Source organism: Populus nigra, chromosome 12 (genome assembly GCF_951802175.1).
Source record: "Populus nigra chromosome 12, ddPopNigr1.1, whole genome shotgun sequence".
Lineage (NCBI taxonomy): Eukaryota > Viridiplantae > Streptophyta > Magnoliopsida > Malpighiales > Salicaceae > Populus > Populus nigra.
In genome coordinates this window covers 5,617,269-5,642,738 of record NC_084863.1, presented here as the reverse complement: position 1 = coordinate 5,642,738, position 25,470 = coordinate 5,617,269, and the positions used below count along the sequence as shown (strand labels likewise).

General features: G+C 28.7%; 1 protein-coding gene across 1 annotated transcript; it reads right to left on the bottom strand.

The window, feature by feature from the left end:
- Positions 1 to 1,773: 1,773 nt before the first annotated feature.
- On the bottom strand, positions 1,774 to 14,176 carry LOC133669190 (kinesin-like protein KIN-6). Its single transcript, XM_062089241.1, has 22 exons — positions 13,573 to 14,176; positions 13,275 to 13,474; positions 12,936 to 13,059; positions 12,734 to 12,828; positions 12,014 to 12,137; positions 11,465 to 11,530; positions 11,210 to 11,272; positions 10,965 to 11,015; positions 10,681 to 10,763; positions 10,438 to 10,546; positions 9,595 to 9,643; positions 9,345 to 9,496; positions 9,018 to 9,185; positions 8,775 to 8,831; positions 8,611 to 8,679; positions 8,339 to 8,467; positions 4,055 to 4,180; positions 3,792 to 3,917; positions 3,048 to 3,131; positions 2,832 to 2,959; positions 2,646 to 2,721; positions 1,774 to 2,281 (listed from the first exon to the last, which is right to left on the bottom strand). Exons 1-22 carry the CDS (start codon positions 14,101 to 14,103, stop codon positions 2,183 to 2,185), a joined length of 2,709 nt encoding a protein of 902 aa, XP_061945225.1. The 5' UTR covers positions 14,104 to 14,176; the 3' UTR covers positions 1,774 to 2,182.
- Positions 14,177 to 25,470: the final 11,294 nt, after the last annotated feature.

The window sequence follows — 25,470 nt, the reverse complement described above, 5'->3', positions numbered from 1 at the left end:
ATGTCCTAATTTGTTGTAAATAAAACAAGTTCTTGTGAGCCTTATTTTACTATCACCATCACTATTAGGATTCTTAGAGAATTTGTCATGTTATACTTCATATTTAAGTTTATACCACTTAAAGTTTTAGGTTTTTTTTTCATATGAAGCATGTTTAGGAATCGGGTTAGCCAATAAGACAACTAGGAAAATAGAGGCTACTAGGATAACCAGTGTATTAGTGTTATAAACACTATTTTTAGCCATCTATTATCTTCATAACACAATTAACTTTGCAGTTATATACTACATTTATATAATCTCAAATAATATTAATTAAATTGAATCGCAAAAATCTAATGTTAACTGTAGAAAGAAAATGTAATAAACATGTTTAATGATAAAATAAACATCTTTGTTGTTTATCTATATGTATAGATTAGTAAATAGTTTGAACGTATAATACGCTACACTACAAGGAGACTTAAATTTTTTGAAACATAAAAATTAAAATTCAGGTCTTAGAAAATTCATAGGAATTGTCATTAAATCTCATGATTAAATAAAATTATTTTGACTCTTTTTATATAAGGATAAATTTTTCTATCAACATATATCTTGTTTATTTTAGTCAACATAATGTTTTTAACTAGAAGCATTATTTCTCTTATATATATAATTGTTAAAGTAAGTTAACAAAAAATATTAAAATAGGATGTCCATATTTTGTGTAATTGAAAGCTAAAAAAACCATAAATGTGAAAAAATCATGTTTCAAATCTATTTAAACATTTTAATAACAGACAACCGATTTCAATCAAATTTTTATAAATAATTTATTATTAGTATTATTATTTTCATATCAAATATATAATAATTGAGAGCAAATTTTTAAATTAAAATAAAAATTTATAACAATATTTAATAACCATGTCAAAATTGAAAAGTAAGTAAATTCAATAAAAACAATTTGAGATGTAAAAAAAACCAAAGAAAAAAAATAAAAAGAAAAAGAAAAAGAAAAAGAAAAGGCCAGCAAAGTGCCTAGCCCACGCATATATAGCAAGCTAGGCTCGCTCACCTACCTTGTTTATTTTTCTATTAAAAGGGCAGATTTATCCCTTATTTTTTCAACAAAAAAAAAAGTTTGTCTATCACAATTTAAAAAATAAATGTGTCATCCAACAGTCAAACTTATAACATTTAACTAAAAAGGATAAAGATCAAAGTAAATTTTTTGAATGAAATTTAAAGTTACTATATATTTTATCTGTCTTTTCATTTAGATTTTTATCTTTCAATTCAATCCTTTTAAAAAAAATATTAATTTAAACTTAAAAGTAAATAATAAAATTTTATGACCAAATTAAAAGAAATTGATTGATTGTTTCAATCCATAGTAATTTGTAAGAAAATGCCAATGTAAGTACAATATTATTTGTAAAGTTTACTTCATCTCTTGTTTTTTACAGTACAAACAAAAAAAATTATACATTATTCTCTCTAAGAAAAAGGACAGGAGAATTTTGACACGAGAGTTTATAATAGTGAATGATGAGAAGTTTTCTGCAGTATTCATTTCTGTTTTTCATGATTGCTACCTTGTCAAAACTATACTTTTATATAGACAATTCTAACAATTAATTATAAAGTATACTTTCTAATTTAAAAGACAACTCTATAGTTTTAAGACACCCAACTTTCTATTCACTCCAAAAAAAAAAAAGCCTCGAGGTAAAATTAAAATGGAAACCAAGACCGGAGAGAGAGTAATGATTTGTTTTGATCAGGTCATAAAAATCGAAAGTCATCCATTTAAAGTTCAGCCATCAAGAAAGAAATCAGCTAAAATACATCTCCATTACAAACGATCCGAGACTCATTCTATATGAACAACTTCAAGATTAGCGGCATACAACATTTCCGCAAGGCAATGAACAAACAAGAATCCAGGCCTACTACAATGCAGCATTCTGTTTATAAAGCCCTCGTTCTTTGATTAGAAACTAGACAAACCCAAAAGGTTACTCAGAGCCTCAACTTCGCAACAAAAGCTTACATTCCTTCTTCCAGCAACTTATATTTACTTGCATTTTCTATACAAATTGCTGTATAATCAACTATTTTACTTTAATTTTTGTTGGAACCCAAAACAAAACAAAATATGACCAAAAGGCAATCTTTCTAGATGCAGCAGCTAATGCTAGACATGAAGATTGCTTTGAAGCAAACGCAAGAGGGAGATGCTGCCCTGAGTTCTTTTTGTTTCATCTGCTGCCGATTTCTTCGCACCTCTATTTCCCTGTATAGCAAACAGATATGGAATCTATCTGAATCACGAAACCAATGGTCAAGGTAAATGATATTTTCTCCTTTCAATTCTCATTCACCAATCCATTCCTTCTATCATTTAGTGTATTTATTGGAACTAGGCCATGACTACATATTATTTGCATGGATTCACACATTCAGAATTTTCAACAATGCCAATACTGGCATGCCGACCTTGCTCTGTTGGTTCTTTAAAGGAATTCTAAGCAAGTACATCTCAACAAAGGCAAGTCAACCCATCTGCATTTCACACCCTTTTCAAGTGAATTTCGGTTATCCAAACATGCTATTTTTCTGGAAAGAGCAAAGTAAGAGGAGAGAGACAGTTCACTCACTTTTGGCTTCTCAGATTCATCCTCAATGCCCAAAGGGATATCCCTCAGTAATGTAGAAGAGGCAGGCAACAGTCTCCTACAATCATAGATGAGGAGCTTGTGAAAACTGAAATTAATTTACCTCAAGAAAACCGTAAACTCGAATAGTGTTTTGAATGAGTAATTATGGAAAAACAGAAAACTGACCTTTTTGGTTTCAAAACATTCAATGGTTTGCAAGAACTATCTGACAATAATTCACTTTCTGGCACATCAAGGTTGCACTTTTGAGTGGATGCGACATCTTTGGGTGAAACAGATGGATCCAAAGATTTCTGAAAGAAAAAAAAAATTGAAAATTACCAATACGGGTAGATCTAGTCAAGACTAAATAGAGAGAAGAGCAATTAGCAGTCAATGTACCTTAGTAACAACATCCTGATACTTTTTCGGAGAACCATCGCATTCAGATGCCCTAAGGTTTAGAGAATGAACATGCTCCTCCATCTGAAAACAGAATCCTCATATATTAATTGATTTCTTGGAGCATAAATGCATAAATAATAACTCAGTGAACAAAGAGATTTTCCAATTTAAAAAAGTTATAGAGATGATATTAGGATAAAAATAAGCAGGTCTATATGCCTGAGAAAACACATCTTGGTACTATCCTGGGGTGGAGTCACATTTTAGAATTGCATCCTGATCTTTTCTTGGAGAACCATCACATTTAGATGCAAAGTATAGAGAATGAACACTCTCTGTCTGAATACAGAAGCATCGTATACTAATTGCTTTTTTTTTTGGAACATAAATGCATATGTAATATCTCATTGAACTTCATGATATTTCTCAATTTAAAATGGGAAGAGAGATGATATCAGAATAACAGCCAGTAGGTCAATTTAGCTGAAAAGATAGATCTTGATCATGTCCAGGAATCGAGTCACATTTTCTAGAAGTTGCATCATGATCTTGTTTTGGAGAACATGCCTTAAGGTTCGAAGTATGAACATTCTCCTCTGTATAATATTACAGAAGCCTTAGAGATTAATTGCTTTCTTAAAGCATAATGCATATATAATATCTCAATAAATAAAATTGCAATTCTCAATCTAAAATAGAAATAGAGACAACGTTGGACCAAAAATCAACATGTCTATTTACCTGAGAAAATACATATTGATCATTTCCTGGGGTGTAATCGTAATTTTTAGTTGCACCTCGATCCTTTCTTGGAGAACCATTGCATTCAGATGCCTTGAGATTTAGAAAATGATCTTTCTCCTCTATCTGAATATAGAAGGGAAAGATTAATTGTTTTTTTGAAGCATAATGTATATCTAATATCTTAGTAAACAAAATTGCAATTCTCAATCTAAAATGGAAATATAAACAAAATTAGATAAAAAATCAACATGTCTATTTACCTGAAAAAATACATGTTGATCATGTCCTGGGGTGTAATCGTATTTTTTAGTTGCACATTGATCCTTTCTTGAAGAACCATTGCATTCAAATGCCTTGAGGTTTAGAAAATGATCTTTCTCCTTTATCTGAATATAGAAGTGAAAGATTAATTGATTTCTTGAAGCATAATGCATATATAATATCTCAGTACACAAAATTGCAATTCTCAATCTAAAATGAAATGGAAACAACGTTAGATAAAAAAGCAACATGTCTATTTACCTGAGAAAATACATGTTGATCATGTCCTGGAGTGTAATCGTATTTTTTAGTTGCACCCTAATCCTTTCTTGGAGAACCATCACATTCAAATGCCTTGAGGTTTAGAAAATGATCTTTCTCCTCTATCTAAATATAAAAGCCTCATATAATATTGTCAGGGTATTTATGTAATTGCCTACATACTCTAAATAAGTGTGTATGTGTCTAAAAGTGTAAGGCACAAAAAACTTCTATCCTTTTTCTATTTCTCTTCTTTTCCTATCTATTTCCTCTTCTTTTTTCTTTTCCTCTCTTCATCCTTTCTTCTTCTTTCTCTATTTTCAATTCTTTCAATCTAAGAAAACCAAATGGTATCAGAGCACTAAGAACACTAATTTAGAAGCTCTTTTACCCACCAACAAAAGCACCATGGTTTCAACAAAAATTGATGTCATTTGCTTTGCTAATTTGTAGAGAGATAGTTTGATAAAAATGTCAAAATTGATTTTTTGAGTACTTCAATTTTTAGGGACCGTTTGATCAAGATATTTGGGGATTTTTTAGGATATTCTCAGCTGGTTTGCCTTGGATTTTAAGGATTAGCAAAAGTTAGGTGGTCTCTTGTTGATTGTCCAAATGATACAACTAAATTTCAGAAGTTAGTCGATAACTAATGAGTTTATGACTTCCTTGTTGGACTCAATATGAAGTATGATCAAATTAGGGTTCATGTTCTTGGTAAGGATCCTATTTTTTCATTAAGGTAAACATTCTTACATGTCCAAATTAAAGAGGGAGAAGGACTGTTATGTTACAGCTTGAAATTCCATAAAGATTAGCCATAGTTGTCTACTCTTCTCAATAGGATAGCAAAGGACAAACTCAATTTAGTGATCAATGAGTATCGAACAAAGAGCAATTAAAATGTGATTGTTGTGGGCATACTAAACAAACTAGAGAAACCTGTTGGAAGCTTCATGGACATCCTACTAGGGATGTAGAGGAAAAAAGGTTGGACCTACCCAATCATAAACTCACATGTCATAGGTGACTGAAATTCCAGCTTCAAGTGGATACTCAAGTTCTTCCACTTTTTATGAGGAGTTGCGAACCCTTAGACATTTAATGGCCAAGCTTGAACCACCCTCCATTTCTTCATCCAAATTTGCTCATACAAGTATAAATGTCATAGCTAGGAATACTTCCACCATAGTTGATTTTGATCCACAGGTTATAGATTCATAGATTCAGGAGCAAATGATCAAATGACTGGATCTTCCAAACATTTTTTTATCTTACTTTCCTTCTTCAAGTAAAGATAAAGTTCATAATGGTTCTCTATGTTCTGTTTCTAGGAAAGGATTAGTTCAATGCACTCCTATCTTATCCTTGTCTTCAATTCATGTTTCCTATTTTTCTAATAATTTGTTATCTATTAGTAAAATAACAAAATAATTAAATTATAAAGTCTCATTCTTTTCAAATTATTGTGTGTTTAAGGACTTAAAGATGAGGAAGGAGATTGACCATGTTAAAGTGGAAGATGGCATGTATCTACCGAATATGGATTTTATTAATCTGGTTGAGACAAGCATAGTTGAACATACTCTGAAATTTGATTCTTCGATGACTGCTTAACAACAATTATATCAGTGGCATAATCATTTAACGCATCCTTCTTTTATAGCCTTAAATAGAATCCTTCCAACTTTGTCTGAACAGTGTAATGTGAAGAACTTATTATGTGATGCCATGTGAATTTGCAAAACATACACGAGCTACTTATTCACCTATTAATAAGAGAAGCATTATAGCTTTTGCAACTATTTATTATGATGTTTAAGGTTCTAATCAAATTGTTTTCTTGTTTGGTTTTCGATGATTTGTCACCTTCATTAATTGTTACAATTGCACTATATCTACTGAATATGAAATTTGTTAATTTGATTGAGACACGTATAGTTGAACATGCTCTAAAACTTGATTCTTCGATGACTGCTTAACAATAATTATATCAATGGCAAAATCGTTTAGGGCATCCTTCTTTTGTAGCCTTAATAGAATCCTTCCAACTCTGTCCAAACAGTGTAATGTGAAGAACTTATTATGTGATGTAGTGAATTTGCAAAACACATATGTGCTACTTATTCACTTATTAATAAAAGAAGCATTACAACTTTTGCGACTATTTATTATGATGTTTGAGGTCCTAATCAAATTGTTTTCTTGTTTGGTTTTCGATGGTTTGTCACCTTCATTAATTGTTACAATTGCACCACTTGAGCTTACTTTATGCATAATAAAAGTGAAAAGTACTCATATTTCTAGAAACTTTATAAGATGGCATGCACACAATTTAATACTAAAGTACAAGTCTTAAAAAGTGATAATGATATAGAATATATGGATGGAACCTTTCAGAGTTATCTTGATGATCATGATATTGTTCACCAAATAAGTTGTATAGACACACCACATCAGAATGGTATAGCTAAATGGAAGAATCAACATCTTCTAAAAGTTACAAGATCTCTTATATTCAAAATGAATGTTCCAAAATTTAATTGGGGTGATGTAGTTCTTATAGCAACATATCTTATCAATCGAATGCCCTTGAGAGCAAGGTTGTCAATTCCGTTCCGTTCCGCCTGGAATGGCCGAAACATTCCATATCAATTCAAAAAACGGAACAAAACGGAACAAATTTCATCTCATTTTAAATCTCGGTCCGTTCCGGATTTTTCAGCTAAATTCCGCCCGAAACGTTCCGGTTCCATTCCACATGTTCCGTTCTGCTCTTGAAAAGCCATTGAATCAAATTGAACCTTATTCAATTTAATTAATTAAACCACTCAATTATAAAAAGCTCTTTTTCATTACTATTTTCTATAACAATGATATTAATAATAATATTGAAAATTATTATTACTATTTTCATTAACAATGATATTAATTTTTTAAAATTAGATTTATCACTAATATATATGGTTTATATTCATGTTGTTTTTTTCATGTTTATACTTTGTAGGAATTTGAGCAAAACAAGGGATGCTTTAGATTCCATTAACCTTAATAACATTGACCTAACTTTATATTTAAAATATTTGTGTTAAAACATTTTACTTTCATAATATTTTGATATTTTGTTTAAGTTGAATTACTTTAAGTTAAAGATCTATTTAATCTTGACTATTTAGAAATATTTTAAATTTTGAAATTATATTTGTTTGGCATTGTGTTTGTATTGCATAATTTATAATTAATTTATCTTGAATTTGAATTATGTTTGTTGAATATATATATATATATATGAACAGTACAACCCTGAAACGACACGCCGAAACACTCTGAAACTGAAACATTCCATTCCAATTGAAAAAACGAAACATCTATCGAAACGGAATTGACAACCTTGCTTGAGAGTTATGAATTTTAAATCTCTTGTAGAACTTCTACAAGGAGTTTGCTCTATCATAGTTTCTCTTGAAGTGTTTGGTTGTGTATGTTTGTTTGACATCATCGATAAACAGAGGAAAAATTAGATTCTAGAGCTTTAAAATATGTATTTATTAGATACTCTACTACTCAAAAAGGTTACAGAAGTTATCATCCTCTTAGCTAAAAAATGTTTGTTAGTATGGATGTGACATTTTATGAGTGAGGCCTATTTCACTAACAACATGTTTGGAATTCTCTAAAATGAATTCAATTATGAGTTCGGAATCCTTTTGAGTATTAGGAATTAAATTCCAAATGAAATTCAATCTCTAAAAATACTACAAAAGTAAATTATAGGGCAATCTCTAAAAATACTACAAAAGTAAATTTATCTTCCTTTCATATCTCTTTCCCCTTCTTTCATCTTTTCTTTTCTTCACCCTTTTCTTCTTTTTTCAGTTATTTCAATCTAAGAAGACCAACAAATAGTAATTCTTTTATTTCAGCATAAAGGCACATTTAATATCTCAGTTAACAGTCTGACATTTCCTAATATAAAAGTGATATAGACGATCATAAGAAAAAAAATATATAGAGCTATATACCTCATAAATTACATTTTGATCCTGTATTGGGGTGGAGTCACATTTTTTAGGAGATGCCTCTCGATCCTTTCTTGGAGAACCATCGCATTCAGATGCCTTAAGGTTCAGAAAATGAGCACTCTCCTCTATCTGAATACAAATGACTCAAATAGTAATTGCTTTCATGAAGCATAAATGCACACATAACATCTCAGTGAACAGTGTAAATACCCTAATTTAAGTAGGGATATAGTTGATAGTAGAATGGGAAAAAAATGAACAGGGGTATGTACCTCAAAAATTATATTTTGATCATGCCCAGGGGTACCATCAAATTTTTGAGTTGTACTGCATTCAGGTGCCTACAATGTGGAGAGTAAATGATTATTTTAATCCAGAGATACGGTAAAAAAAATCAAAGTGGGACATGAAAGGAGAGAATCAGTGGTTTACAAACCTCAGTAAATACATCTTGATCATTTCCCGGTTCAAAGTCATTATGACACCTGGGGTCCTTAATATTTGGTGTCAGGATTCAAAGCAAAAGTTTCAGAAATTGATCGTTTTCATTATGCATGACTGTACAGGTGTTTAACTAAAAGTGATGCAATTTCACCAGCTAAGCAAGAAAAGACAATGCACTTTAAATATCAACAACAAAAAAAAGGAAAAGAAGAGATAATGGCATTATCTTGCTTACTGGGGCTTTGCTCTTGGTATCTATGTTAACCAAGGTGGACAGCGTTGAGTTTTCCATGGAGCAAGAACAGTATGATTTAAAATCCTTGAGCTCCTTTTCTAGCTTAAGATATCTTGTCTTTTCATTTCCAATAACCTCATTGAGACCTTGGATTTCCTTTTCTGCCACCTAGTTATAACCATTCGTTGAGCAGATTGCTAGTTAGTTTACCTAAAATTACATTTAATCGCCAATTCAAAGCCAAGTATCTTTAGTTAACTTTGAGAAAGAACTTGGCAAAATAATGAAACTTGAAACTTTAGCACAGGATACTAAACATAACTTTACCATGAGTTTTTCTTTATATTGCTTCAAGACATTCCATAAAGCTTTCGCAAAATTTTGCATGACTTGATGGTTTCTCTCCCTTGGCAAATCAATAGAGTCAGGCTTGACTAGAGCAGCACAAACAGAGTCCGATGTGTAGATTCTTTTGGTAACTGTGGCCAAGCAACCATGTCATTCTAGAGAAAATTAAAGAAGTAGATCAATCAAGTAAATGAAGATTCAAAAAGGTATATTGGTAGACTTGTACAACCTTTTGGCAACAGTGGGTGTTCATCTCTAACACTTTTTCCTTCCTCGGTCTGAAAGCAAACCACAACAATTGCAATGAAAACTGAAAATTACGTTCACTCAAACCACAGGTCTCAAATTATAATCCATAAAAATATGATAAACTTCAAATTCATCTCTGTTCTTGGAATGGAACTCTGTCATGGAAAAAATAATGAATGACTTATATATGAGCATATTTTGAGCAGGTTGTTCAATTTTTTATGGGCAATAGACTCCCATAGTGTTTTTTTCCCTTTACTAACATTAGACAACTCTAGATACTAGAACTTAATTAGACATAAGAAAGAAATTCATAGTAGAACAGAGTCTCTAGCAAGAATAAAAGTTGGTGATGCAGAAACAGATTGTTGATTTAAGAAACTACATTCATGACACTTGGAAGCTAGACCATGTGAATTAAGCTTAAGCAATGTGTCCATGGACAACAAATGTACATAAATACAAAGCACTCAACTAGATGTTAAAACTATGTTCTTAAACAAACAAGTACAACCTTGAACCTTAGTTTGCATCAATCAGCCAATGCGTTGTACACTTCATAAATTAATTAATGTCTGATATTAAGAAGGATATTGTAAAGATCATTGACTCATTCTCTATCTACAATTCAAAATGATCTACACAGGATAGATCCCTTTTCTAAGGGAACATGTTTCTTGTTGGAATGAAGCTTTCAAGAAAACATCATTAATTACAGTGTCAAAAAATACAAAACAACTTAAAGTACATTTCCTAAATTAAAGATGAAACATTATGAAAAGACTGATTAAAGAGTATGAAAGTAAAACGAATATAGTACCACCTTTGCATAACGTCCACTACATTTCATTTTTTTTGCTTGTTCAACTCTAGGCAACATTTCAATGTGCCTCTTGTTAAGAAACGTAGATGGTTCCTCAACATTAGTGAACCTAATGAATTGCAAATGTTAAAACCAAGTAATTTAATTATAAAAAAACTTGAAACTTGAATGAGATATATGAAAAAAAATAAGTTAAACAGAAACTTAAATTTGAATGAGACAGTTGCAAAAAAAAAAGATTACTTGATTTTCATAAAAGGAGAAGCTTGTCTTAATAAGTAGGATGTATCGGAATAGTCATGTTCTCCTGGTTTTACTGTTAATATCTACAAAAGTACAACAAAGAACGAAAAGGCATGAGATTTTTTTTTTTTTTTGGAGAAGATAATTGAAGAAATAAGAATATGAGATGCAACTTTATTTGATGCTATATATATATATAAATGATTCATATAAAAAAGAGGAGTTTTATCTGGGATATAATAATTTAGCTTCAGGGAACCAATGATAGAATGAAAACTGCATACCAAAGTCATTCTTCTTTTTCCTTCTAGATAATCTCGTAGATACCGAGTCAACTGTGGAGAGATGAAGTCAAATTGCGTAGAATAGGCAAATTCATAAGCAACTAAGTTAACAGATTAAGATATCTTTAGAGACAGTGCTGCCAATAATTCAGAGGCAATGGAAATACAAATAAAAATAAGTTCAACCATCACGAAAAACAGGATTAATGAGGATAACCAAGATATTCATTGATAGGAGGCTTTACCATGGAGTTCTTGAAGTGCATCTTTAATGGTTTCTTGGGATTACTCTGGTGCTCCAATAGTGACTGAGACAAAAAGAATAATAGCACATGATAACATGCATGGAGAGAAAGAGCACACTGACAAAGGAAATAGATGTTCTTGGATTGTTGTGCAGGTTGACATAATTAAAAACTCTTAAGGCGTCAAGACATTGCATAAAAAATGAGCACTGTACAGATGCCTAGGAAATCCAAAAAAGGACTTGAATCACGTACTCTAAGACATAGGCCAAAAACCATTGATGTATTATTGATGAAATTACTTTCGATCAATCTTGACCCCTGCAAATGATAAAGCAAAGTTTAAGTGTTACAAATATATATGTCAGAACCACTCTGCGATTGTCAATGTTGCACATCACACTGAGATCAGGAATCTCAAATGAACTCATTTGAATACAACTGGTATAATCATAATTTATGTTTTCCAATCATGCTTATATCTACATAAAAAATGTAACATTGCAACGGTTTTCTAACTTCCAGTAAATATAAATCATCACCTGAAATTTCAACAGTTGGATTATTAAAGAAGTTAGAAACTCCTGGGATGTGATACTTTGACAAGTTAGAAACCCCTAAAGAAGTTCAACATCGGCCCAAAAAATCAAAATTCTTTATAGAATAAAGGAAAGAAAGAAAGAAAATCAATATGTCATCTGATAATAACCCATTGTGTGTTTCAAAACTAAAGCTGCATGTATTTATAAAACTATCAACCGATAGTGCAATCATAGTAAAAGAAGATTTGTAGAATTGCAAAACCTGATTGCCAGTTCTCTTTTCGCGCTCTGCTCCAGCGAGATCAACAATGGTAAGGACAGCATTGTTTGGTTCAACATCTGGATCTCTGACAAAACTGTGGATGTTAATGATACACTGTGACCGGCTGCAAGTATGTTACAAGAGGAAAATCATAAGGTTGGTACAATTTTATTGTAACAATTGAATCCAACAAAGCTCATTAACAACATTGCAAGAAAATTAAAATAAAATTACTGATCATTAAACTAGTAATCTATGTCACTGAAAATAACATATAAATATACATACATACATACATACATACATACATATTTATATGTATAAAGATCTGTAATATAGGAGAAAATATGCCTACTTCCATAGATAGACAGGTGCATGATTAAATGGAAATCTATAAATAGATTATCTATCATGATGGACTGAACTCTAATAAATTGTAGATGTAAAAGCAATGGGACATGTGATCTGCACTAAATTATTTTTACTCTACAAATTGACATTAGTAACATGTTTATTAACATCCTACATTAATTGCAAATTTCAAAGAAGTTCCCACTCCATTGTTCTAGCGTGAAACACCAAGGAATGGACAAGGCTCATCCATTAACCCAAACTCTTGACACTCATATCCCTAAAGCACTCACAAAAACTCAATCCAGAATTTCTTTCTATCTATCTATAAAATTCCATGAAGAAAAGCAACGTTTGGTTGCAATGCACCTTGATTGGCTATTCGTATTGGTCATGGCTGTTGTGCGTTTCAACATTGCACAAGCTATCAAGGATTCTGCCTGTGCAGCACTAGAAATGGCAACCTGTTTGCACCAATCAATTTACACAGATGTCAACATTAGAAGGCACTGTGCACATAGACAACAAAAATAAAACACTAATGACAGATTAAAAAAGAAAAGTCATCAACCTCTTGGAGACCTTTAATGGTAGCCTGTTGCATAGACAAATCACCTCCATCTGGGGATAAGTCAGAGATTTTCTCTCCCTTACCTCGATCTGAATATATTTCAAAAACAGATACTTTGAATTCCCTGAAATTACACCTTGTAACAATGAGTAAATCAGAAAAAAAAGGACCTCAACATTTCTTAGACCCCTCTAAATTTTAATCTCTTACAATAAATTCATTCTCATTAATAACAACCATACATAACAATGCAATTACCTTAAAAAAATCGAGAAATCCTCAAATAATATCCAACTTGAGTAGTGAAAGAATCGGCAAAAATGAAACACAACCAATTACCTTGTCAACTTAGAACCACATTGCTGAGCCTCCTTAAAAATCTGTTTTAGTGCTAGATGAACCATCCCAGGCTCCCTAGGAGTCCCAAAAACTGTATGAGTCTTCCCTGAACCACTTGGACCTAATGCAGCTAACAGTCCACTTTTTCCATTAAGAAAATCATCCACTAATGGCTTCACCATCTTCTCAAACACCTCATTCTACACACACACACAACTCAAAATTAACCCCAAACCCGCAAAATGAAATTATTCAATTTTTACGTGAATACTGAAGATTCTGGGTAGAGAAGGGTTACCTGAGTGGAATCGGAGGCAAAAACATGAGAAAATCCTTCATAAACCTCGGATTTAATTCTTTTAGAGTCTTGTAAGGATGCAGGTGGTGATAGAGTAACCGAATGAGAATCATTGACATCTATACAAACCTCATTACTACTACTGGTGGTGGTGGTGGTGGTGGTGTTTTTCTTCACGTTCGCACTATTGTTTTTGGATGAAGGGTTTTGAGGCCAAGCGTTTTTCTGTCTTTGCCTAAAATTTTTTTGATCTTTGGTGTTTGGCTTAAGCGTAACAATGGGTCGAATTCTAAGATAAACTTTAAGGTCTTCTGAGGTAGCAGGTGCTGGTGGTTCTGGTGGGTTCTTTTGAGGGATTTCCATTGCAAGAATGTCTTGAATTGGGAATGAAGAGATTTCTCTTTTCATATTTGGATTTTGAGCATTGGGATTAGGGTTTATGGAAGCAGAAGGTGTAGGCCTCGCTCTTCTGTGAGGGTTTCGCCGGACGGTGACTGTGTTTGGACAATCAGATGGACTTTTCGCCTCCATTTCTTCTCTCTCCTCTTTCCCACTCTGTTCCTGAGTTCAAACCTTTGAACTCGCAAGTTAGGCGGAAACAAAAACAATGAGTAAACCTTTTCACTCATTCTTAAAAATCTATAAATTATATCGATGTGTAACAAAATCTAAAAAAATAGAAAAAAAAAATTTCAAAAACTATTTTTAATTTTAAAAAATTTAAATTATTTATTTTATGATCTTAGACCATTTTAGAGGGTGTTTGAGAGTGTGGTTGTAGTTGTGGTTGTTTTTAAAAGTGATTTTTACTCAGAAAAGTATGTCAATAATATTTTTTTATTTTTAAAAAATCATTTTTGATATCAGCACATTAAAATGATTTGAAAAAATCAAAAACATATTACTTCAAAGCAAAAAAAAATCAAATTTTTTCGGAAGCGCTTTTAAAAAATACTCTCAAACGCTCTTTTAATGTACTAATATTAAAAAAAATTATTTTAATATATTTTTAAGTAAAAATTATTTTGAAAAGTAATCGCTATTAGTCTACCATACGCTCAAACATTCTTTACGATCCTATTTGTTTTTATGTTTTAAAAGAACTTGTGAAATAATTTGAAATTAATTTTACTTCAAATTAATATTTTTTATATTTTCAGATTATTTTAATATGTTAATATTAAAAGTAATTTTTTAAAAAATATATTATTTAAATATATTTTAAAATAAAAATTATTTTAAAAAATATTTATAATCACACTTTCACATAAATCCTCCATCCGCAATTGCATTCTCTATGAGTTTCTTTTCATATTATAAGTCTAATTTACATATTAATGACATCAATTTAAGGCAATCATTGCAATATATAAATTTTAAAGGAGAATCCTTGGAGCTGTATTCATTTCATTTATTGCAGACCATAATATCAAAACTTTTATTAAATAATTGGTTGATTATTCAGTTGACGTCCATTTTATTAAATCATGGTTTTTCTCATGATATACTCACACACACACACTTAGCCTCTATTTATTTTATACATTTATTTATGATCACAAACACTTAATTTTCATTCCGTGTTCAAATCTCTTGATTCGAAATTCATAATTTCTTGATCCAAATTTCTGGTTCAAATTCTTAAAATCTTTACGTACTGGAGGAGCTATAAGTTTCGGATGAATATCATCGGAGGCACGCACGGCATTTGCTGTGGCCAGGAGAAAAATTGGAAGAAAATCAAACATCTTTTGAACTTCTAACCAGATGCATGCCTGGACACTGGTTTTTTTTTTTAATGTTTGGAACACTGTAGCAATTTATAATATTTTATGATGAAAGTTACAGTATTTTTTTATATGATTTAACTTTATTTATAATAATTTATAATTGTAATTTTCAACAATGTTTTGTGAGGAAAATTACAGTACTTTCCTCACATGATTAAGTTTTATTATAAAATTAAATTTTAACCAACTTAATATTAAAAAAAATAAAATCGATGAGGATAATTTTATAAAAAAAATATTACAAAAAAAGAAAACACAAAAGAAACTGGAAAAAAAATCATGTGAAGAAAAATTGTATCAGTCCATAGTGTTTTGTGAGGAAAAACTTGTATTTACTTGTAATTGCAATTCTTAACCAGCTTAATATTTAAAAAATAAAATTGATAAAGACAATTTCAGGGAAAAACATAACAAAACAGAAAAAAACCATATGAGAAAAAACATTGTAGCAATCCACTGTAATTTGCGAGAAAAGTTACAGTATTTTTCTCACATATTATAAATGTAATTTTTAACCAGTTTAATATTAAAAAATAAAATAAAAAAAAGATAACTTTTGAGAAAATCATAAAAAACAAAAACTAAAAAAAAACAATGCGGAGAAACACTATAGCAATCAACAATGTTTTAAAGAAAAAAATTACAAAACTAAATTCTCAATCAGCTCGATATAAAAAAATCGACAAATATAATTTTAAAAAAATAAAAATAAATAAAATAAAAAAACTATATGGGAAAACACCGCAGCAATCCACAGTATTTTAAAGGAAAAAAATTACAAAGCGGAATTTTTAACCAACTTAATATTTAAAAAGTAAAATCAACAAATATAATTTTTTAAAAAACATTAAATGGAAAAAAAATGAAAAAAAAAGGGAAAGTGGAAAAAAAAATGCACAAAAAAAGAGGAAAAAGCATCGTGGATTACTGTTGTAATCCACAGTAATTTAGGTGTGAGGGAACAGTGATTCCCCCACACCATTTAGATATTGTTAATGCTCTTGTTTTAATGTTTCAAAATTATTTTTAAAAATAAAATTTTAAGAAATTATTTTAAATTAATTTTTTAGTATTTTTATATCATTTTAATGTGTTGAAGTCAAAAATAAATTTTAAAAAATAAAATATATATATTATTTTAATATATATCCAAACAAAAAATACTGTAAAAAGCTTTCATTATCATGATACCAAACAAGTTTATAATTTAATTAATATGATTAAATAAATAGATTTGAATATGCTTTATAATGTAAATATAAAGAATCATTAATATTAATAATTAACCAAGAAAAAACTAAAACAATATGCTTGGTTTAGTATTCATTTATTAATGGTTCATGTTTACTCAATTTAGAAGTTTTTTGAAGTGTGATAATAATTACTTTTTAAAATATTTTTTATTTATAAATATATTTAAATAATTTTTTTTAATTTTTTTAATATTAATATATTAAAACAAACTAAAAAAATAAATTTTTACCAATCTCTATCTTGGTTCACATAATGAACTTAATTGTACAATAATTTTATTTTATTTTATTTTTCTCAACTCTTGTCTTCCATGTAATTTCTCGTATCCATCTGTCATGTCTTTTTTATTTTCATATATGGCTTCTTTTCCACAATGTTTTTTAATCCTTTTTTTTATTATGATTATGTGTTGTTTGGTATCATTTCTGTCAAAAATAATTTTTAAAAAATAAAAAAATATTATTTTAATATATTTGAAAATAAAAGGTATTTTAAAAAGCAATCACTATTACACTCCCAGACACTCTCTAATTCCTTCCTTTTCAAGCTAACCTTGAAAAAATAGAATTATGGAATTCTACGTGATACATGTTCCTTAAAAACTCTTTTACATTCCCCCATGATTAATTCATCAGTTATATTTACATGTTCTTGGTAATGAACAAATCACTAAAAAAAAACTTTTTTTAGCTAGCTTTATAAATTTTATGATTATGATTATGTGTTGTTTGGTATCATCTTTGTTAATATTAGCTAATAAATGCTTTGATGACCTCTTAAATTTATTTTATATTGTTGCTTAGCTCATTTACATGTTAAACTTCTATGACAAACATTGTTGCAACTGTTTTTGGAAATAAATTGGAATATATATCTTGTACTCACATAATATTTTTTGTATTTCATCCATTATTATTGATTTTTTTTCACCTTTGAGATGAGAAGAGAATATATTTAGTTTACTATTTATGATATTGTATGTTTTTTTATATAGATTTTTTTGCTCGACTTATTATTCATGGAATATATTAATTAAATATACATAAAATGTAATTTTAGTTAATTGCAAAAATAGATATATTCATGATTTGTATTTAATGGCACTGATTATTTCTATGAACTTGTTTTGGTTAAGTAAATATACATAATAATTATAATTATAATTAGGCAATACTTGTATAATCACAATCCATAATTCATGTATTAAGTTCAGTGTAAGAAGAAGAATATGTTGATAAATTAATTTTTTTTATTAATTGATGTATAAATTAATTAATTATCAATTAAACAATATTTTGATTAATTAGTAAATTTTAATATCTCCACAGGTATTAATTTATATAGGTTTAACTACATGTATTTTAATAATTCTTCCACATCTTTTATCCATATCTAATAGTCCAAACATCAATTCCTTCATTGTAAGAAAGTCTTCTTGTTTGCTTGTTTAACGAAGATTAATGTTGCAACAATTATGAAACTTACAAGGATTAAATAAAATAAACTATCTTCAACTCCTGACTTACGCTGTGTCATTCCATTTACAAAGCAGGAAGATCCATATCTAAGTGGGAAAAAAAAAAAAGAGATAAACAACTAGTAGTATTGTTATGCCGGTTTGTTTTTATATTTCAAAGTATTTTTGAAAAAATTAATTTATTTTTATTTTTTTATTTTAAATTAATATTTTTTTAATATTTTTATATCATTTTGATATGTTAATATTAAAAATATTTTTTTAAAAATAAAAAAATATTATTTTAATATATATTTTTTAAAAAATTACTTTAAAACAAAAAAAATATTATTTTAATATATATTTTTTAAAAAAATACTTTAAAACACAATCATAAATATACCAAATGTTGGTATCTCCAAATTATTATGAAGTAAAAGCCATGCTACCAATTTTTCTCATGGTCATCTCAGCTTTTTGTCTCATGCTCCTGAGAAAATATCTTTTATTTTAGATGTATTCAATGTATCATTACAATTTAACATCCCTGCAACATAGCGCGTGAACAAAAATTGGGAGATACCAACCCCGCGACATTGGTGGAACAGTGGAAGCATGACATCACAAAGGATGTTTGGTAGTGTCATCACGATTGCTTTTCAAATAATTTTTTATACTGAAATATATGTCATAATATTTTTTTATTTTAAAAAAAATATTTTTCATATCAGCATATTAAAACAATAAAAAATATACAAACCATATTAAATTTTAGCAAAAACAAAATTGAATTTTTTGGAAACGCTGTTTGCATCACGTTCCCAAACGGTTTCGTACTCTTCTTAATGGTATGTCACGTGATAGCAGAGGATAAATAGTTTGTTACCGATGATATTTTCTTTTTCATTCATAAAAAATTACAAGTTAGCCCTTTTATCTTTTTAATATTTCACTTTTAGTTTTTATTTTTAATTACAAGTTTTGTGGGTTAATCCGGGATAGTTTATTTCTTATTACTCAGATTATATGTCCATCATGATAACTCAAATTGAATCGGGCTGATTCTTTTTATCCATTTTTTATCCAGTTTTGTACTTCCAAATATATTTTTTCTAAGTAATCGAGGTCTTCTTTTTTAAAAAACTAAAATTGTATGTTCATTATTGTTATTTATTTTTTAATTGTCTAATTAAAACAAAATCAACTTATTGAACCTGATCAAAGCTATAAATTGATTTGTTTTTTTTCTTATTTTTGCAGCACCTAGACTATCGTTGCTTCTTTTATTCTAATTTTGGTCTTTCTTTTCACTGATATATTTTTTAAAATAATATTTTGATTTATATTTCAATTAATATCCCTCCTTTATTTTTTTATTTTTAAAAATATTTTATACGTGTTTAATTTTTTGAAGATATTATTTTGATTCATCTAGGATTTTTTATGTTTTATATAGATGAAATTTACTTTTAAAAATAAAAAAATATTTATTTTTATATAATATTTCTAATATGTGCAATCTTATGTAATATTTTTTTTCTTTTTTATTTTATTAAATTAATTCCAAGTGTATATATATATATATATATATATATATATATATATATATATATATATATATATACACACACGTTTCTATTATCGTTTAATTGAATAAAAAATTAATTTTAATAAATAAATTCATTAAACATAACCGTATAAACAACTTATGTTACAATATCAAATATCTTGATTTATATTTTTTCTAGATGTTTTTAGTTTTGTGTTTTGTTATCGTTAATAATTTTTTTCATTTATTTACACAAATAATTTTTAATTTATTTAATTAGATATATTTGTAAGTTTTTTTATCTATCATGATTTTTTCATGCAAAAAAAAGCGTTGGAAAAGCCTGCCTATTTAATTTTTTTTTGAACAAAAATATTTAAGAGTCAAATAATTAGTTTTTTTTATAACTGTCTATAAATAGAAATAACTATTCATTTTATCCAAAAACATGTTTAAGCTAAGAAGTTCTCCTAAATTTTTATATTTTAAGGAATCATATGAACAAGTAAATTGTAGGATTAGTTTGCCTGACGAGCAACTCCTATGGATCAAAGGCATACATTGAGCATTTTTCTCATCTCCCATTTGAGTTCAAATGGAAATTCAGCACTGGCAATATACAAAGGCCATCCTTTTCTCTAATTTGCTGGACATTCTCCAATGAGCATACTTTTATGCATACTTGTTTGGGAGATCCTTTGCTACTGTTGTCAAAGCAAGTGATTAATTACAATGCACCTTAGCAATTCATTATCTTGCCTTCAAAACTTAAGAAAAAAAAACAAAATAAATTTCTCATTTCAATAATAAGAGCTTTTTTTAGAGAATTAAAAGAGTATTTGAAAGTATAGTTATGATTATTTTTCAAAAAAAAATTTATTTGGAAATATATTAAAATAATATTTTTTATTTTTTTTAAAATTATTTTTAACATCAACCCATCAAAATAATTTAAAACATTAAAAATATTATTTTAAATGCATCAAAATCATAGTTTTGAAACCCGGCCCAGCCCGGCGGGTCGACCCAGGTCTGGGACCAGTCCGGGTCTAAGCAAAAACCCGCTTAGGAGTTGGCTCGGCGAAACCCGAGCGACTCGGGTAAACCCGGCCGAGACCCAAACTCTTTTTACACACACACACACACACACACATACACACACACATTGACATCAAATGATGAAGATGAACGATGCAGAATTGTTGCAATTGTAAACAAAGATAAAACCTAATTAAGGAAAAGCAATTTCAATCGCAAAGAGTAGAGAAGCAGAAGACTCTTGATCACTGTTTCAAATCTGCAAATAAAGTTAGACTCTTGTTTCTCTTCATGAATCTCCTTCTTTCACTCTCTTTTTTCTTTATTCTATGCCTTCTTTGAACTCGCAGTTCTTGATCTGGCATCGATTTGCAGTTCTTGATCTCTGCAACGATTCATTCGCAATTCACACTCACAGGTATGTTTCTCTATTCTTTTCTTGATCTCTGCCTCATTTTTCTTGATTCAACAAGCATGTTCTTTTCTTGATCTCTTTTCTTCAAGTAAGGTTGATTTACTGACTAATTTGCTTGTAAATGATTCTAGCAGAATGTTTAACTGTTAATTGATGTCTATCATGGGAATTAACTTTTTACTCTTTCACTTGTTAATACTGATCTTGATGATATGGTGAACGACAAGGTGCATGTCTCTTAATTTGGATATTAAGTATGCTGATGTTATTCACTTTGTTATCTTGCAAGTTAGTTTTGTCGATGGATTGTGTTATTTGGTTGTTTGGTATTTATTGATTTATTTGGTTATGTGATTTTGTTTGATCTGTGATGCCAATGAAGGCTACTAGTTTTGATTGTTTTGTGTATTTTTTTCTAATGCTGATTGGTCAAGAGTTTGATTTATGCTGAATTTTCTGATAAGATCTTTCGGGTTTGAATTTTTTTTAAGGCAATTATAGGACTTTGCAGTTAACTATCGTTTAAAAAGATATTGGATATTTCATTTTAACTGGTGCTTTCATGGTTTAAATGCCTGGTTGCTGCAGAATCTAATTAATCTATGTTTCGTATTGTATGATGCGCAGAATTTTGGACATAATAAGTTGATGAATGGTGCAGTTAGTACCTTGCCTCCCAGCTAAATAAAATGAAACAAATCAACATTCTTTGAGTGTGTGCATTATAATCAACCATACTTTTGTGAAAATAATTAGAATACCAGTACTAGATGTTTAATGCTATTCTTTGAATCTGCGTTGTAATAATGTTGTAATTTACTTAGATCACTCTATTTCAGTGTTAAAGGCAATACCTTAATATAAACATATTGCTCTTATCCAGGATGATTTCTTACCAAGAACAACTACTTCATTAGTAAGTTGATGTAAACATGTTGTATTAAGTTTTCACCAAGCTCTATCAACTATGACCATATAAAATACTTTAGATGATGGTAATTAATGATTGATTATTTAGTGATAAATATTATTTAAAATAAAGTATTTCTTAACACGTAATATTTATTTGTCAATTGTGTTTGAAATGTAGATCTCATAAATATTAATGAGACTAAAGATGATTGTGACGATGAAGTTTCAAAGGAACATGTTGATGATTTATTAAGTGTTAACGAGATTGACTCAATTCCATCGACATTTGATTCAAATTTTGCTCCTATAGACATAGAAGAACTTAATGTGTTCATTCAACAAAAGTGAATGTGTTGTTGTTTTAGAATTTATGTTGTTGGATGTTTTGTTTTGAATATTTTAGAATTTATATTTGGTTTGTGTTTTGGATATTGAATTAAATTTATATTGTTGGTTTAAAATTTAAATTTGGTTTATATAAGTATTGCTTTATAACTAGTTAGGTGTTTTCTATAGGTGTTTTTTTTGTTGACCCGAGTCAACCTATCTGACCCGTAACCCGATCATTAGACCGGGTCGAACTTCAAAACTATGATCAAAATGATGTTTTTTTATTTTTTAAAAATTATTTTTGAAATCAGCACATCAAAATGATATGAAAACATAAAAAAAAATTTAGCAAAAAAAATAATTAAAACTTAAGGAAACACGGTTTCAACCTCGTTCTCGAATGCTCTCCATGCATTAGTGATATCTTGGTTCTTAATTCTAAAAGCCTAATTGTGCAAATCCCTATAATTAAAATAAAAAATCAAAACAAACCATATTTTAAAGATGAACAAACAAACACCTTAAGTAATAAACCTAACCTATAGTCCAAGCCACCACCTGTAGTCACCACAGCTAATATCAAGGCCAACCAATTTAGCAACAGTATTGTTGAAAAAATAATTGACATGCATAACACAATTACCAGCAAATGAGAGGACTCTACACGCTAATGTATCGGTTTTTTTTTTCCTATCAAATGCCACCTCCCGAGATGACTATTAAGGACTTGTTTCATAGTATATTTATAATTATTTTTTAAAGTATTTTTTATATAGAAATATATTAAAATAATATTTTTTATTTTTAAAAAATTATTTTTGAGATAAACAAATCAAAACAATCCAAAACATAAAAAAACTAATTTTTAGCAAAAAAATTTAATTTTTTTTAAAAACACGGGTTGACCCGCATTTCCAAACGCTCCATAACTCATCATCACAGCACCTCTATGATGCGATGGTCCATGTGGCCAGCGTTCAACATTTTCCCTCCTTTTGTTCTCATTGTCCCTCAATTTTTGTGATGAGCTTTCAAATTTCAAAATTTTAAATTTATTTGTTTATCAGATTTGATCCATGCTCTTTTAATTATTGTTTTTTCATATGAAATAATTTATAAAATTGAAATTTTATTTTAATTTTATCCTCATTTAATTTTTTCATGTATCAAATTTAGTTCTTAATATTTTGATTGCTATTTATTTTATTTAAGATAATTTCTAAAATTGAATTTGTTTTGTGATTTCATCCCCCCTTAGTTTTTTTCTTATCATATTTGGTACTCATTCTTTTGATTCTTATGTTTTTTTACCTTGGTAAGTATTTTATATTGATTTTTTTCTAATTTTATCATTAAACATTAAATTGATTGAATATTAATTTTCTTAACTGAGCTCAAGTCTATAATTTCACGAGTTGTAAATATGAGATATTAACTCAGGTTTAAGATATTCGCATGAGTTTACTTTTTTTTTTTCTATTTTTTTAACTCATGTTTTTTCAGTTTTATCATTTAACATTTATTTAATTAGATATTGAACTCCATTATCATTTTTATTTGCTTTCTATTAGATTTCTTAATTGTTTTGAAAATGATCCAGATTACCTTGCCTTTCAACATTGAGTTGATTGATAATTAAGTTCAAAGTTTTATTCAATTTACTTTTGATGGAGTTACCCTAATATCACAACTAGATTGCAAATTTTGCATGCTGACTTAACTAGACTTGGGTTGGGTTTTTTGAACCTTTCTGGATTTTTTTTTTATCAATTTTGTTCATCAATATTTGTTTGCTACAAACTGAGCTTTAAATTTTATCCATCTTATTTCCAATGGGGTTATAATATTTTCATTTTATTATTTCTTGGTTGCTAGATAATAAGATTCTCCCACATTTAATTTTTTATCTCATTTCATCTTCGATGTTTGATTGATTGAGAATTAAAGTGTTTTATTTTTTACTTTTCTTTTTATAAGGTCATCTCAATCTTAAGCCTATTATCATAATGTTAGTAGGTTAACCTGATTTGATATTTTTTTGTTGTATTTTTTTTATTTTTTTATAATTTCACCATTCAATATTGAATTGTTTGATAATTAAACTTTTTGGTGTTAATTAATTTTCTTTAACGTCAGAATACTCTAGTGTCATGACCATGTTAAATATTTGACGTGTTAACTCAAAGGAGCTTGGTCGGATTTTTTGACCCTTTTTTCACAGTAATTTGTTTCCATTTTATTTATCATTGTATTTTTTTATTTGTATTATTAAATTAGCTAATCTCGTTAAATTTAGTCGAATTAATGAGTCAAGTATCGGTTGTTTTTGCTTTTTTTGAAAACACTTACATTACTTTATCATCTTTTATTTTTTGCGTCCGAAAAAAATTAGATTAGCCTTGTGTAGCGCAGAACCCCTTTTACAGTAACAACCAAGTTGATATGTTTTCTAATTAAAGTATTAAATGTCCCTGTATCATTCTAGCCTGTGCTTATACTATTACTTTTGTTTATTATATCCATCAACTAATTTTCTTTGCTCAGTATAGAATACACGATGTATTTGAAACGTGACACGTGTCCAAACTTTATGTATTTGAAACGTGACACGTGTCATACTAGAGGCATGGCTTTTTTAGTAAAAACATTATAAATAAAGAAAAAGAATTAAAATTAAAAAGAATTTTATTTTGTAATTCCTTATTTAAAATTTTTCAGTAAAAGAATAAACTTTTTTCTCTGGCTATAGTTTGTTATTTTCTTAGCCGATGTATATTTTGAGCCAAGAAAATATAATTTAGGAACATAATATATTAAAATAACAATATAAAGATAGACTAAACTAAATTGATATGGTACTTTGACCATTTAACTGTTTTTTCATATTTTTATTTCATTATTTTTCTCTCAAAATAATAATATGTATAATGTAGTTGAGAGACATAAAACCCGGAAAAAATAATAATTAAGAGATCGAATTTTAAAAAAGTTGGCATTAAGACAAGATTGGAAATTTGGAAACTAGAAGGACGATATTTGAAAATTTTATAGGATAAAATTAGAATATCGATGATTCTATAGGGATGAAACGGAAGTTTGCACACTATCCATTTATATATTTTTGCATTACAAATTCATATTTTATATTCATAAA